This window comes from Labeo rohita, chromosome 25, assembly GCF_022985175.1.
Source record: "Labeo rohita strain BAU-BD-2019 chromosome 25, IGBB_LRoh.1.0, whole genome shotgun sequence".
Classification (NCBI taxonomy): Eukaryota; Metazoa; Chordata; class Actinopteri; order Cypriniformes; family Cyprinidae; genus Labeo; species Labeo rohita.
This window is the reverse complement of record NC_066893.1, coordinates 11,590,939-11,606,431: the sequence shown is the minus strand read 5'-3', so window position 1 is coordinate 11,606,431 and position 15,493 is coordinate 11,590,939. Positions and strand designations below refer to the sequence as shown.

The window sequence follows — 15,493 nt, the reverse complement described above, 5'->3', positions numbered from 1 at the left end:
AATGCTTGTTGCATTATATGCCAATGGTGGCAGTTCAAAAATTGGTAAATGCACATGTTTTTTTCCCCCAGAGTTTGTGTGCCTATAATTAAAAAAATATTAAATATGTCAATATTCTTTTAGATACTGGTTCTTAACAAATGTATTGTTTGGTATCTTCATTTTTAAGGCTCTATATGATTCAATTCCAGAGATGTGGGGATCTCAATCTGGCTCCATGAGTAAATTGTTAATTTGTACACACATTCAGTGGTGAAAAACCAAATGTGGGTTCATTCTAACACCAATATCTTTTTCATTTTAAAGAAAAATGTCTGATGACCAAATAATGTTTAAACTAGGAATGTGTTTTGTTTCTCTCTATCAAAACGATTGCATAGAACATACCAGTTTGAGTGCTATAAATATTGTTTTCCCAAAGTTTGCATGCCTGTAACTAAGAAGCATTAAAGATACGGTTTCTGAATGTCCTTTGAGATTTTACTTCTCAAACTAGATTCTGGTTCAATGCCATTTAATGTTTTGGCTTTATACTTTATTTCTTTAACCATAAAAAAAAATCTAAATTAAACTTTTTAGCCTCTGAGGACCTCTGTTTGATTTGACATGGAATGACCCAGTTCTTTCGTTTATGGTTGTTTATGCTAATATGATTGCTGATAACAGTAACCTTCAGTCATGATCCAATACTGCAGTTAATCTGCTTTTGATCATTTCACCAACAATTTGTTACTGAAGAAAACATGGTGACCTATTTATACACAAATATAAGGGCCTAAAATCAAACTGAGTGTTTTTTGCTTGTCCATGGTGTCAAACAACACCTAATCCCACTGGACAACTCTGAAATGCTGAGAGCCTCGTTCTCTTTGCAATCCATACCGAGCTGGATGGTTTATCAACCCTCTGTGTGATCGATTTCTGCTTAATTACAACTCGGCCACAAAGGACTGGAATTTAGTAACCAACCAGCTCTCTACCACAGTAAAAATGAAGAAGGCTAATCCACGACTTCAGTTTGTGTTGTACATCTAGTGATGTGCAAACACTGTAAAGCAGCATGAGATATTAGTAGCATTATTGAATGTTTCACGCAACCAAAAAGGCTCATTTTGGCATGTCAGGGCTAATGCCGTAATTAATGCTGCGTTCAGCAATTATGGCGGCTTGTTTTTGTGTAAATGTTTTCACCCAGCGGATCTTTTATTGATGAAATGGCGGTCTTGCCAGAGGTCTCCTGGATGTCTTCCAGCCCCTTTCATTTACATACGTACGACACATCCAATTACCAAACAGGGAACTCATCCATAAACGAGAAGTAATAGCCCAACCAGACAGCCAGCCATTTCCAGCATCAGTCAGGGTCTGAGCTCATGAAGCATTTTCAAGGAATCCTGAGTGCGGTCTTTAGATTAGTGTTTCTGATTACTGACGTCGTAATACTTATTTTGAGGAAATGATGGCAGATGATTACATTCGTGGATTTGGCAGATGCATTTATCCAACGCTACTAACTGCTTGCAAGGCATGCATCTTATCAATTATTTCCTGGGAATTGAACCCATGACCTTGGTGTTGCTAGCGCATCAGTTTAGCTACCGAACTGGTTGGTCTTAAATATGCCGTTGTTTCTTTTTTAACCTATACATAAACTATAGATTTAAAAGGTGTCTCAGGATGTATAATAATGTGAATTTTATATTTCTGTCATAGAGCCCTATGATTTCCACAATGCGGAAAACACGGAATCCAGTCATAAAAATGGAATTTACTGTAAAATGTGGAATGGCATGGAATTTGGACTAGTGTCTGAATATTAAGCCACAAAAATACAATTTAAATATGAATCCTGCATGTTCTGTGTGTCTCTGTGTGAATGAATGGCACAGACGTGTGTGACGCTCGTGGTGTTTTCAGCCTCTGCTGCATCAGTATACGAGTACATGAACACGAAAATACGATCTCTAGAACTACTGTTTCTTTTGAGAAAAACTATCGTCATATCATATACATACATGAACAGGTCTTCACATGGCAACCAGTCAAAATAAAAGTTCAGTTTAACTTGAAGAAACTTTGACAGAAATATATTACTTAATGTAATGATACTACTAATAATTTAATTATTATTTAAACATTGTTTTTAAGGAATATTTACCAAAAAGATGTAAATAACACAGCATTTCTAAAAAAAATAAAAGGATAAACATTTATTTTTAAATAAAATCTATTAATTAGAAATGCTATTGATTATTAAAATATAATTAAACCATTAAAATGGAAATGATTGGAAAACACAGAGTTTGGTAAAAATAAAATTGTATTTTATAATGACTTAATTTATTTTTTCGTAAAAATTTAATAATTGCTGTTAAATTGTCAAAGTTCCATTATTTCAAATAATTAGACGTGTATTTTTTTAATTTAATCATTAAAGAGTCTAGAATAACAGGGAAAAAAATGTCAAAATGTCAAAAAAAAAAAAGTCAAATGTCAAAATCCAAAAAATTAAAACGGAAATACTTAGAGATGCTTTTGATTATTCAAATGTAATGAAACCATTAAAATGGAATCCAGAAAATTAATGGAAAACATTTTTATTTTAATTTTTTTATTTTTATTTAGTAAATTTTATTTACTTTATTTCACAGAGTTTTAAAAATGTAATTTTTGTTCAACTTTTATTACAAATTGTGGTTAAATTGTTCCACATGTTCCACAATTTCAATTAATTAGACATGCTTTTGATTAATATTTTTTAATTTAACCAATAAAACAGAGTCCGAAAAATTAAAATGGAAATATATATATATATATATATATAGAGAGAGAGAGAGAGAGAGAGAGAGAGATTTTTTTTTAGTTTGCATATTAATTTTAATTTAAATTTTAGTATTTTTATGTGTATGTGTCATTTTTCATATATATATATATATATATATATATATTTATATTAGTGATAATGTAAATTAACTGCTATTGTTTTACTAAAATAAAACGTGTAATGTTAATTAAATAGATAATAATTTTATTATAATATTAAATTGTTTATATTTATAGTATTTATTACTATTATTGGTTAGTCTTAATTATTATGGATATTCATTATTTACTATTATTATTTCTAAAAATAAATGTATTATCTATTATGAAACAATTTTGTACAATCCATTTTTCAGCTAACAATGTTTCTGTGCTTGTGTGTCTGTAAAACAGAATTTAAGTACTATTAAGAAGAAGCACTTAATTGTAATTTACAATCTTTAATTGCCTTCTGTTGTTAATGTCTCCAAAGGCCAAGTAGACTCTTCTGTTCCTAAAGCATTAAATAAACACTTTGTCCGTTTTATGTCCTTCAGGTTCTACTGGGACCTGATCATGCTCCTGTTGATGGTGGGCAACCTGATCATCATCCCCGTAGGCATCACCTTCTTCAAAGATGAACACACTCCCGCCTGGATAGTCTTTAACGTGGTCTCTGACACATTCTTCCTGGTTGACCTGGTGCTGAACTTCCGCACGGGGATCGTCAAAGAAGACAGCACGGAAATCATCCTGGACCCTCAGCAGATCAAGGTGAGGTACCTTCGGAGCTGGTTCGCCGTGGATTTCATCTCCTCCATCCCTGTGGATTACATCTTCCTCATAGTGGAGACACGCATTGACTCGGACTTCTACAAGACAGCACGAGCGTTGAGGATTGTGCGTTTCACGAAAATACTCAGCCTGCTTCGGCTACTGAGACTGTCCAGACTCATTAGATACATCCACCAATGGGAGGAGGTAAGATGCACCTTCATAGATTTTTCTCAAATAAACACCTTTTCTTTAGGCTGTAAACTGTGATGTGAACTTTTTAGATATTCCCGTACTAATAATGGAGCTGGCCATGGTTTCTTTTGGTGGTCCTGAAGCAATATTTCAGTCAAACAAATATACTCATTTCTCATAAACACAGATCTAACTGTAATATAACCCATACCCCAATATTTCATCTTGAAATGAAAATTTTGCCATTATTTACTCACTCTCATGTTGTTTTGAAATCAGGGATTTGGGCTGTTGAGCTCTAAAATGACAAAAATCTAACGGTACTTTTACTTTAATAGGTCCACTACTGTTAAAAGTAATAGAAATGTTGTTCTTTTGAACTTTCAGTTCAGCAAAAAATCCTGAAAAAAATGGATCACTATTAAAAGGGTTAGTTGACCCAAAAATGAAAATTACCCCCCTCACCATCAAGCCATCCTAGGTGTAAAGTGCACTCCATAAGTATTGGAACAGTAAAAACTGTGGAGTCAGGAAATCTGTAAATATGATTAAAAGATGAATATGAGACAAAACTACAGAATGTCACATTTTATTATTGGGTGTTTCAACATAAACGTTTTACCAGCTAAAAAGATCAGCACTTTTAGAGTTCATCCCACTATCTGATGTGAGCATAAGTATTGGAACAGTTGCCTCACAGGTCTTTCTGAGTGATCAGCTGCATTCTGAGTCGTGCATTCGATGACGACACAAACAAACCAGGATGAGAATGAGGGAGCTGACTCTAAGAGAAAAGCAAGCAATTTGGATGCTAAAAGAAAACTGGAAGTCAATTAGAGCTATAGAAAAACCAAAGGGCATGGAGAAATCAAGAGTTTGGAGACCACCGGAGACATCAACAGCCAACAATGACCTGATCAGCTGAAAAAATGTCTGTAAAATCAGCAACAGCTGGGGTGATGCTCTGACAATCTACTGTCCGCAGGAGACTTTGACATTAAATCACTGAAGCTACACAGCAAGATGCAAACGTCTGACCAGCACTAAAAAGGCAAGTTTAAAGTTTCTAATAGCCAGCAGAGTTTTATGGTCAGATGAGACAAAGATTAACCTTTATCTAAGTGATTGGAAATCAAAAATGTGAAGAAAAAAGTGAACTGTAAATGATCCCAAGCATACAACCTCATCTGTAAAGCATGGTGGAGGTGGTGTCATGGCATGGGCATACATTGCTGTCTCCGGAACAGGTTCTCTCAATTTTCATGATGACTTAATATATGATGGCGGCAGCAGAATGAATTTGGAAGGGTACAAAACCATCTTGGCTTACAGTTTTCAAGAAAATGCCACCAGACTCATCAGAAAGCGCTTCACATTGCATCAGGACAATGACCCAAACACGCTGCTAGTTCTGTCAAGGAGTTTATCAGGGCAAAGTCTTAGAATACCCAAATCAATCTCCAGATTTAAATCTGACTGAACATGAATTTCACCAGCTGAAGAGGAGACTAAAGGCAGAAACTCCCAAACAGTTAGAATTGGCTGCATTAAAGGCTGGGAAAAGCATTTCAAAGGATGAGACCAAGAGTCTGGTTATGTCTATGGGTCGCAGACTCACTGCTCTGATTGCACGCAAGGGATCTGCAACAAAATAATAGCTTTTAGTCTTTTACATCTGCCTTAAGTTCAACCAATATTTATGCTCACATCAAATAGTGGGATGAACTCGAAAAGTGCCGTCCAACAGCTAATAATAAATTGTGACATTCAGTAGTTTTGTCTCAAATTCATCTTTTAATCATTTTTCCACAGCAAACAAAGCAATTTTGTCTTGACTGTTCCAGTACTAATGGAGGGCACTGTATATGACTTTCTTCTTTCAGACGAATACAATCAAAGTTATTACAAAAATGTCCTGGCTCTTCCAAGCTTTATAATGGCAGTGACTGGCTGTTGAGATTTTGAAGTACAATAAAGTGCATCCATCCATCATAAAAAGTACTCCACACGGCTCCTGGGGGTTAATGAAGGGCTTCTGAAATGAATCGACGCTTTGCCTGCCTAACATGTAGAGGCAAGTTATTCCAAAGTTTTACGGAAAGGTAACTTTGTGCCAGTCCATTTAATGACTTATAAACTAAAACTAAAACCTTAAAATGAATTCTTAAACGAACAGGTGAGGGTAATTTGTTTGCGTTTGCGCATCCCTGTTACACAAGCAGTAGCATCTGTAAACGTTTGAGGGAGGCCTGATTGATACCTTCATACAGGCCATTACAATAGTCAAGAAGGGTCGAGATAAAAGCATGTAGGACTTTTTAAAATCATTAAAAGACAAAAAATACTTGACTTTGGATAACTGCCTGAACTGAAAAAAATCTAGATTTAATTACTGAATTAATTTATCCAATTTAAAATCACTATCCATTATAACACCCAGGTTTTTACATTTGGCTTTGCATATGATTTTATAACACTAAAATCTAAATCAGGGGGTCACGGGTGTTACTAGTTCCGCTATTTAATATCGCGCTACCCGGACCCGGTGGCTAGAGATTACGGTATATAAAGTTTTAAATATGGATATTTTTCGCATACAAAATAAAAGTTTGAGTTTGCTTAATATATGTGTGTATACTGTGTGGAATTATTATGTATATATAAAATACACACAAATTAATGTATATATTTAAGATAAATGTTATGTAAAAAAAAAATAATATTTTGATAGCCCTAATATTTTTACACGAACTCATCAAATCGCTTCAGAAGGCCTTTATTAACCCTCCGGACGCACGTGGAGTATTTTTAATGATCGATGGACGCACTTTTTTGGACCTCAAAAATTCAACACCCATTCACTGCCATTATAAATCTTAGAAGAGCCAGGACATTTTTTAATATAACTCGTCTGAAAGAAGAAAGTCATATACACCTAAGATGGCTTGAGGGTGAGTAATCATGGGGTAATTCTTTTTTATTTCTGGGTGTACTGTCCTTTTAAACAGCAAAAACACTGTTGTCAACATTTGCAATAATAACAATTATTAAAAAAAATTAAAAAATTATATTAGTATGATCATGTGATACTCAAGACTGTAACGTCTACTGAAAATTCAGCTTTATCATCAAATTAATTAAATAATTTAAAAGTTAAATTAAATTTTAAATTGGAATATTATTTGCATAGTTTTTACTGTATTTTTGATCAAATAATGGGCAGGAATTTAAATTTGAATGAAAATCATTTGGAAATGACTAGCAACAGATAACAGTGAGGTTGTTCTAGAATCAACAATGGAGTTGATCCAAGAACACATCCTACTTGTTATAATCACGGTCAGCCATAATAGACAGAAAGTCACATTAACTTCACAGTCACATGTGAAAATCAGGGACTGCTTTGCCATCACGTGGATTTAATTTTAGCCCTGCCAAAGAATAGCTGCTTCTAAATCAAGCCGCAATTAGCCACGATTACAGGCAGCAACGTGTTACTCAACCTAACCATTGTTTGTCCACGGCAAAGTTAAAAGCGTGCACCATGACCCTTTAATTGCTTCGATCGCTCAACCCTATCGGCCCTCCACCTTGCGAGTTAACGGAAATCTATTGGATTCCGCACTTTAATTACTGCTATTTGGTAACGCCGCCTTTTTGTCCACTGGGGGGTGGTGCATCGGTGCCGTTATGGATTGTGGGTAACATCAGCCTCTCGTTTGGCCTCCCACTGATCTCCTAGGAACTATTAGTGACATTAGCAGAAAAGATACAGTACCTTATGTAATACTCCACAAGCCCAGCGGTTCGCTACTAAAAACCAGCTTAAGGACAATGTGGCCTAGAACTGAGTGAGGATTAAATCTTAATTGTGACCCAATGCGGCATATTCTAGTTCTGCCATCATGGGCGCACATCTCTGACCTCTTTTCCTTTTAGATTTTTCACATGACCTACGACCTGGCTAGCGCCATGGTGCGCATTGTGAATCTCATTGGAATGATGCTGTTGCTGTGCCACTGGGACGGATGCTTGCAGTTCTTGGTGCCCATGCTGCAAGATTTCCCTTCAGACTGCTGGGTGGCCAAAAACAAAATGGTGGTAAGTGTGAAGGGCCGATCCGTGTCTGTTTTCTCTTTATTTTCCATTGGCACAGCTCCCAATGATTTATTAATCCCAACATCCACGTTTTCAGGTTTAAATCCGAAGATATAAATGCAGCAGAATAGAATAGCTGTTTATACTGCTGCAAAACAGAATAAATGGCCTGGATGAAAGATTTTGAATTATGGAAGGCTGTTTTCACCTCAGAGTAAAAAATAAATCGTGAGATCAATTTTACCTTGAGAAATAAAGCCACATTGTGAGTTACAATTGTGAAAAACAAAGGTGCAATTGCAAAATAAAAACTCTTTCCCTGCCAGCGTTTTTGATCATTTTCACTACATTTTCATGGCCCCCAGAATATTTTGTTGAATATCTGAACATGCAATACATCAAAATAAAGAATAGAGCTTCTACTTCTAAACAAATGAAAAAATCTGTTTTATTCTAGCTTCAAGCATTCTTTTTTTTATCAACACTTGAATGTGTTTCATAAAAAAGCAAAAAGCTGAGAAAATCTTTATCATCTTGCACAGTCCTTTGCCACTTTTACCACCGACATTTCACTCAGTAACATGACGCAGATTTTTTTATTTATATGCTGTTTATTGGTAATGATTGTATTATTTTTGTATTATTCTTTTCTGCGTCTTCCTTGCCTGAGTTCTTGATAGGGAGATTCTGTTCTCATTCAGAAGATGCGTAATAGCGCCCCCTGAGTGTATAACAGTGAAAATACGGAAAGTTGTAAAATCTCTTACTTTGCAGGGAAAGAATTAAAGGAAACGCAAATTACAATTGTAGCATATCCAAATTGAGAGATATGAAATCATATTGTGAGATATAAAGTAACATTTTTGAGACATAAAGTGTCAGGTTTGAGATTTTAGATTTTGCAATATAAAGACATGTAAAAAATAAAGTTTTATTAAATTACAAGTCACATTGTAAAATATAGAATCTTAATTCAGAGATATAAAGTCAGAGTTAAAATAAATAGTGGCATTTTGGACATATAAAGTCAGATTTTGAGGCATAAAGTCAGATTGTGACAACATCAGAATTATGGGATTATAGTGGCAATTATGAGATAAAAAGTCAGATTTTTCTTAATAAAGTCACATGCGAAATATAAAGTCACAATTATAAGAAAATTAAAAAATTGCCAAATCGTGACATATGAAGTCACATTTTTTGAGATATAAAGTTGCAATTTCAAGAAATTGAAGTTGCAATTACTAGAAACAAAATCACAACTGCAAGTCACATTGTGAAATATAGCATCGCAATTTAGAGATATAGTCAGAGTTAAAATAAATAGTCACAATTTTGAGACATAAAGTCTCATTTTAAGGTGTACAGTCAAATTGTGAGATATAAAGTCACAATTATAACAAAGTTGCAAGCCACAGTTGGGAGATATAAAGTCAAATTGCAAGATAAAAATCCACATTATGACATATAAAGTCAGAATTATAAGAAATAAAGTTGCAATTGCCAGAAGAAAAGCCAGAGATGTAAAGTCACATTGCAAGGTAAAAAGCCACAGGATGACACAAAGTCAGATTTTGCCACATTTTGAAATATAAAGTCGTAATTACAGGAAAAAGTCATAATTGCAAGTCAGAATGTAAAATATAGAATTACAATTGGGAGATATAAAGTCAGAGTTATAAGAAATAATTACAATATTGAGAAAAGTGGTAATTATGAGATAAAATGTCAGATTTTGCAATATAGAGTTGCATTGTTAAATATAATGTCACAGTTATGAGAAACTGTTGCATTTATGAAAAAATACTGTATTAGTGTATGAGAAACATGATTAAAAATCATATTATTCAATATAAAGTCACACCTGGGCAACACAAAGTCGTAAATTAAAAGAAGTTGGAGTTTTGAGATATAAAATGAATTCTCACAATATAAAGCCAAATCGTGAAATATAACGTTGAAATTATGAGAAAACAAAAGTTGCAATTATAAGAAACAAACCTGTGATTACAAGAAATTGGGTTGCTATTGTGAAAATAGTCACAAGTATGAGATATAAAGAGTTAAGTCAGAGTTAAAGGAAGTAGGCAGTTTTGAGATATTAAGTCAGTTTGTAAGATATAAAGTCAGATTGTGAGAGATAAAGTCAATTAAATAATAACAATTATAACAAGTAACAATTTGCAGTTGCCAGATGCAAAGCCACAGCTGCAAGATAAAAAGCCACATTATGACATATAAAGTCAGATTTTTCAATATGAAGCCATGTTGTAAAATATAAAGTTGCAAATACACAATTGGGATGTATAAAATCCAACTTAAAAGAAATAGTTGCAATTTTGAGATATAAAGTCACAATTATAAGTAACAAAGTCGCAAACCACAGTTGGAAGATATAAAGTCAAACTGCAAGATAAAAAGCCACATTATGACACATGAAGTCAGAAATATGAGAAATAAAGTGGCAATTACAAGGCTTTATGGTGCAACCAAAACTACTGCGTTCAACTATGAAAAAATGATTAGGAGCACCAGTATGACTGACCCGATCAACGTATTTGTGTTTGCGCTGAGGGGAGCTTCAAAGGTTTCTACGTGTTTTTGCAACATTGAGTAATGTATCACAGATATATCTGATGAATCCTTTCATAAACAAAGAGTAGAGAGAGTGTAAATAAGAGATTGACTGTGCAGTGTAGAGAGCTTCATTAATTATAATGGAACTTTGTGAGATTGCGATGAACTAACATGAGTGACAGCTTTTAATGATTTTTAAGTGAGTTTGAAAATGTGATACTGATTTAATACAACAGTTAAATAAACAAGAAGTGAATATTAAGTGACTTACATTGTCTGACTATAACACTATTGCCTGACTATTGCTCTATTTTTTGTCAAAAGTAGTCAAGTCACAACTGAGCCGTTGCGCATCTCCATTTAAACACAGCGGTGTTTCATTTATGACTGAACGTGTTTTTTTACATGAATCTAGTGAGTCAATGATTCAATTTCCACTTGCTTTATTTCTGAATGAATCAGCTGTTCAAATGAATCAAATGAATGAATGATTCAGTAATTAAATCAGTGACTTGCCACCACCTACTGGCAGTTTTAGTTTCATTATTTAGTTTCAAAAGTTTACATTTAAAACATTAATCTCAACATGAATTTATGAATTTGTTTGCACTCATGCCACCTCTGAACCTCATTAAACATATGAAAATACACCTACAAGCCACTTTTTTGTTTTTCAGTGCCACCTCTTTAGTACAAATTAATTTTGTTAATACTGATTTCATTTGATTGGTAACTTATTCTTATTATACTAAAAGATGACATGCTACTAATGAAGTTAGAAAAACGGCATTACAAAGGTAAAAACAAAATTCCTCTGTAAATCACTTTAAAGGGGCCATCAAATGACCATTTTCCACAAGTTAATATGATTCTTTAGGGTCTTAATGAAAAGTCTATAATATACTTTGGTTAAAAATTCTCAATGGTAGTGTAAAACAACACCCTTTTTACCTTGCCAAAATCAGTTTTGCACAGTTCATCCTGTTCTGGTCGAGGTTGCTTTAAATGTTAATGGGCTCTGCTCACCCCGCCCCTCTCTTCTCTGTTTACTTTTGCCGCATTTAACCGTGTTTAGCCGCTAACCTTGCTAACTAGCACATTATTCGGAAAGGCGATCTTACACTCACTTCTGCTGTAAGTGAATCTGGATCGCGAATGATTTGCGCGAACATAGACGGATATATGTAGATCGGGAGGTGCATTCCCTTCACAAACAAACGTAATCCACTGCATTTTCAGCGGCTCCTTTAAGGAGTCAAATATCACCTCATAATAGGAAAGCTAATTTTTGATCAGATTTTTTGATTATTGATTAGAAGGAGCTAGTTTTGACTGTGTTCCTAAAGTGCTCCTAAAAAGAAGCGTAGAGCCCTGAATTATGAGATGAAAGTCAGTTTTGCAATATAGAGTTACATTGTGAAATATAAAATCACAATTATGAGGAAAAAAAGCTGCATTTACTGAAACAAAAGTTGTAGTTATGAGAAACATGTGTTACCATTGCAAGATAAAGTCATATTATAAAATAAAGTCACAACTGGGCAATACAAAGTTGTAAATGAAAAGAAAAGTTGCATTTTTCGAGATACGTGACCCTGGACCACTAAAAACCAGTCATAAGTAGTGCGGGTATATTTGTAGCAATAGCCAAAAATACACTAAATGGGTCAAAATTATAATTTTTTCTTTTATGCCAAAGTCATTAGGATATTAAGTAAAGATTATGTTCCTTGAAGATATTTTGTAAATTTCCTACCATAAATATATCAAAACTTAATTTTTGATTAGTAATATGCATTGATAAGAACTTAATTTGCACAACTTTAAAGGCAGTTTTCTCTTTATTTTTTATTTTTATTTTATTTTTTTTGCACCCTCATATTCCAGATTTTCAAATAGTTGTATCTCGGCCAAATATTGTCCTATCCTAACAAACCATACATCAATGGAACGCTTATTTTTCACTTTCAAATGTTGTTTAAATCTCAGTTTCAAAAAACTGACCCTTACGACTGGTTTTGTGGTCCAGTATTACAAATGAAGTGAAATGTCACAATATTGTGAAATATAAAGTTGAAATTAAAAGAAACAAAAGTGGCTCTTTAATGTGTCGTGAAAGATGTTGAATGTGAACCGATCATCTCTTCTTCTTCACTCGTTATTGCACAAAATAAACATGAATAAACATCAGAACATATACATAAAATTTTGCCAAGTTCAAATCCACCAATCTAATCTACTCTTCTGTCTGGTTTGTTTGTCAGACAAAATGGCAGATTCTGCATTCTGATTGGTCAGATCACATGTCAATCAAACTCAAGGGTCAATTGTGAGATATCAAGTTTTAATTGCTTTTCATTTTTTTGTACTCTGAGGCTGAAACTGGCATCCATATTAAACCTGGAATTGGTAAAAGTAGTATTTTTGACTGAAATGAGGCCAGCTGCATCATATCCTGGACCTGCATGATAAGTGTTTGGCCCAAAAGTGCCAGGCCGAGTGACTCATTTTGCTAAAAGACGAACACCGTCCGTGACTATGCTTCATTAGCATTTGTAAAACAGTACCTTCTGCTTTCCTCCATCTTCTGATATCAAGAAAGCGCATGCAGTGTTCGTAATGACCCTTCTGCTAAAGGACGTGATATTTCCCTTTCTCTCTCTCTCTGGCCTTTACTCCAGCTCCTTCTGAGTCCTGTCAGAAATATATAGAAACACTGTCACTTTTTTTTCCAGTCTTAACACTTTCTCGCGGTCTCACATTCTGTCATTCGCGACACTATTTTCTCTCCTCTCGCTCTCATTGGTCCGTACCTTTGTCCCTTCACGACACGTTTTGTCCCTCTTTCACTGTCTCTCCTATTTCTTTTGCGCTCTATCACAATTGCCGTCTTTCATGCTCGTAATTATATTCCTGCTTTAATTTGGGTTCTTTTTTCTCTTTATCTCTTCCCCGCTCTCTCTGTCCTCACAGAATGACACATGGGGTCAGCAGTACTCTTACGCCCTGTTTAAGGCCATGAGCCACATGCTGTGTATCGGGTATGGCATGTACCCTCCTGTGGGCATGACGGATGTGTGGCTGACCATCCTCAGCATGATCGTGGGCGCAACCTGCTATGCCATGTTTGTGGGCCACGCAACCGCCCTCATTCAATCACTGGACTCCTCACGCAGGCAGTACCAGGAGAAGGTTAGTAAAAAAAAAAGAGGAGGTGATGAAATCAGTTGGGTCTGGGAGGCTAAAGTGTGGTTGTTTGCATGCATTGCGATGTAAAATGAATTGTTTTGCACTTTATTGTAGAATAATTTAAGGGTGCTTGGGGCAATTCTTCCCTCATAAATAAGCTAACAATGATACATACTCTGCTCAGTAAAATTTGTGCTTTTTTCATCAAAGATTTCAGCAATTTCTATATTCACATATTTATATATAAAAATAGTTTAATGTAATATATGAAGTTTATTTGGCCTTGATAAGATTGTCTTATTGTATTTCTGATCAAAAATACAGTTAGGGACCGTATTTAACGGTATTTATAATTCCTAGTTGTGAAATAAAAATATAATTATAAAAATCTGATTAAAAAGGTTTTTTAAAAAGTAAATATTGTCTTAAAATATAATGTTTAACAATATATATTATGAAATAATATCCAATTATATAAATTATAATATGTGCATATTAATAATAATTTACATATTTACATATGAAAGTGTTTTCTAATCAAATCAATATTTTTATATAAAATTATACTGCTGTTATACAGTTAGGGACCATTGTATTTACCACAGTATTTATAATTACTAGTTTTATAGTTATGAAATAATAATTATAAAAATCATAAAAATCTAACATTATAAAAAATGTAAACAAAAAAAAATTATAAATGTATGTTAAGTCTTATCTTAAAATATAATATTTAACAATATTATACACTGTCAAATAATAAATAGTTGTTAAATATATGTATAAATTGTAATATATGAATATTATAATTTACATTTCTGTATGCTCACATATTAACATATAAAAGTAGTACTTATATTTATTTTATTGCATACAATTTACTAGTTTCGCAATTATGAAAAAATCTAATAATAAAAATGTAAAATTGTAAAAAATAAATAAATAAATAAATAAATAAATAAATTTTTTTTAAGTGTATTATGAAACTGTATATTATTAAATCATATATTGCTAAATATATTCTAAAAAATTGTATAAATTATAATATCTGAATATTATTTATATAATTTAATTACATATAGAAGTAGTATAATTTAAAATATAAAGTATATTTGGGATTGATAAGATTTTTTTAAAGTGTTTTCTGATCAAAAATACAGTTAGGGACATTGTAACTGTTTATAATTTATAGTTTCACAATTATGAAATAAAAATATGTAAAATTATTTAAAAAAATGTTTAATGTATTATAAATATTGTCTTAATATAATATTTAATAATATATATTATTATTTAATATATTACTAAATAATTGTATAAATTATAATATATGAATAATATTTATATAATTTACATTACACTACGTTCACATATTTACAAATAAAAGTAGTATAATTTAAAAATAAAGTGTAAAAAATAAACTGATCAAAAATATAATCAGGGACCATTGACACAGTATTTGTTATAATTACTAGTTTCATAGTTATGAAATAAACAATTTATCATAAACATAAAAAAGTAAATTTATAAATATAATCAAGGAACTTTGCTGCTGTACCATGAGTGCAGCAGGCGCAATGATATTAGGCAGTGCCTGAAAGTGACCGGCACTAAGTTTGTGTAGATGCAGAGTTGACGGCTGTGTAATATCATTGCGCCTGCTCCACCCATGGTACGGCAGCAAAGTTCCTTGATTATTATGCCGAAATGAGAGTATAGTTCCTAACCATATCGACCTATAAAATCACAACTTTTCATTTTTTGTCCGTCTTTGTACACAGTGTAACTACAGAAGAGTCGAGTTTTAAATAGGAAAAATATCAAAACTCTTTGGTCATTTTTGAGCGACATGCTAACG

General features: G+C 33.2%; 1 protein-coding gene and 1 long non-coding RNA gene across 3 annotated transcripts in view; one reads left to right on the top strand and one right to left on the bottom strand.

Annotated features, from left to right (window-relative positions):
• Window positions 1-15,493, bottom strand: part of LOC127157144 (uncharacterized) — a 39,946-nt gene that overhangs the window by 7,876 nt on the left and 16,577 nt on the right. The gene's annotated exons all lie outside the window — the stretch shown is intronic.
• The window catches only part of hcn4l (hyperpolarization activated cyclic nucleotide-gated potassium channel 4l), a 43,139-nt gene that overhangs the window by 11,389 nt on the left and 16,257 nt on the right, over window positions 1-15,493 (top strand). For both annotated transcript variants that reach the window (XR_007825835.1, XM_051100396.1), the window contains exons 2-4: window positions 3,360-3,783; window positions 7,711-7,872; window positions 13,420-13,638. Coding sequence is in view for 1 of the 2 variants with exons in the window: in XM_051100396.1 (XP_050956353.1) it covers window positions 3,360-3,783; window positions 7,711-7,872; window positions 13,420-13,638 (805 nt within the window). In the remaining variant the exon portion in view is untranslated. The remainder of the gene's footprint in view (window positions 1-3,359; window positions 3,784-7,710; window positions 7,873-13,419; window positions 13,639-15,493) is intronic.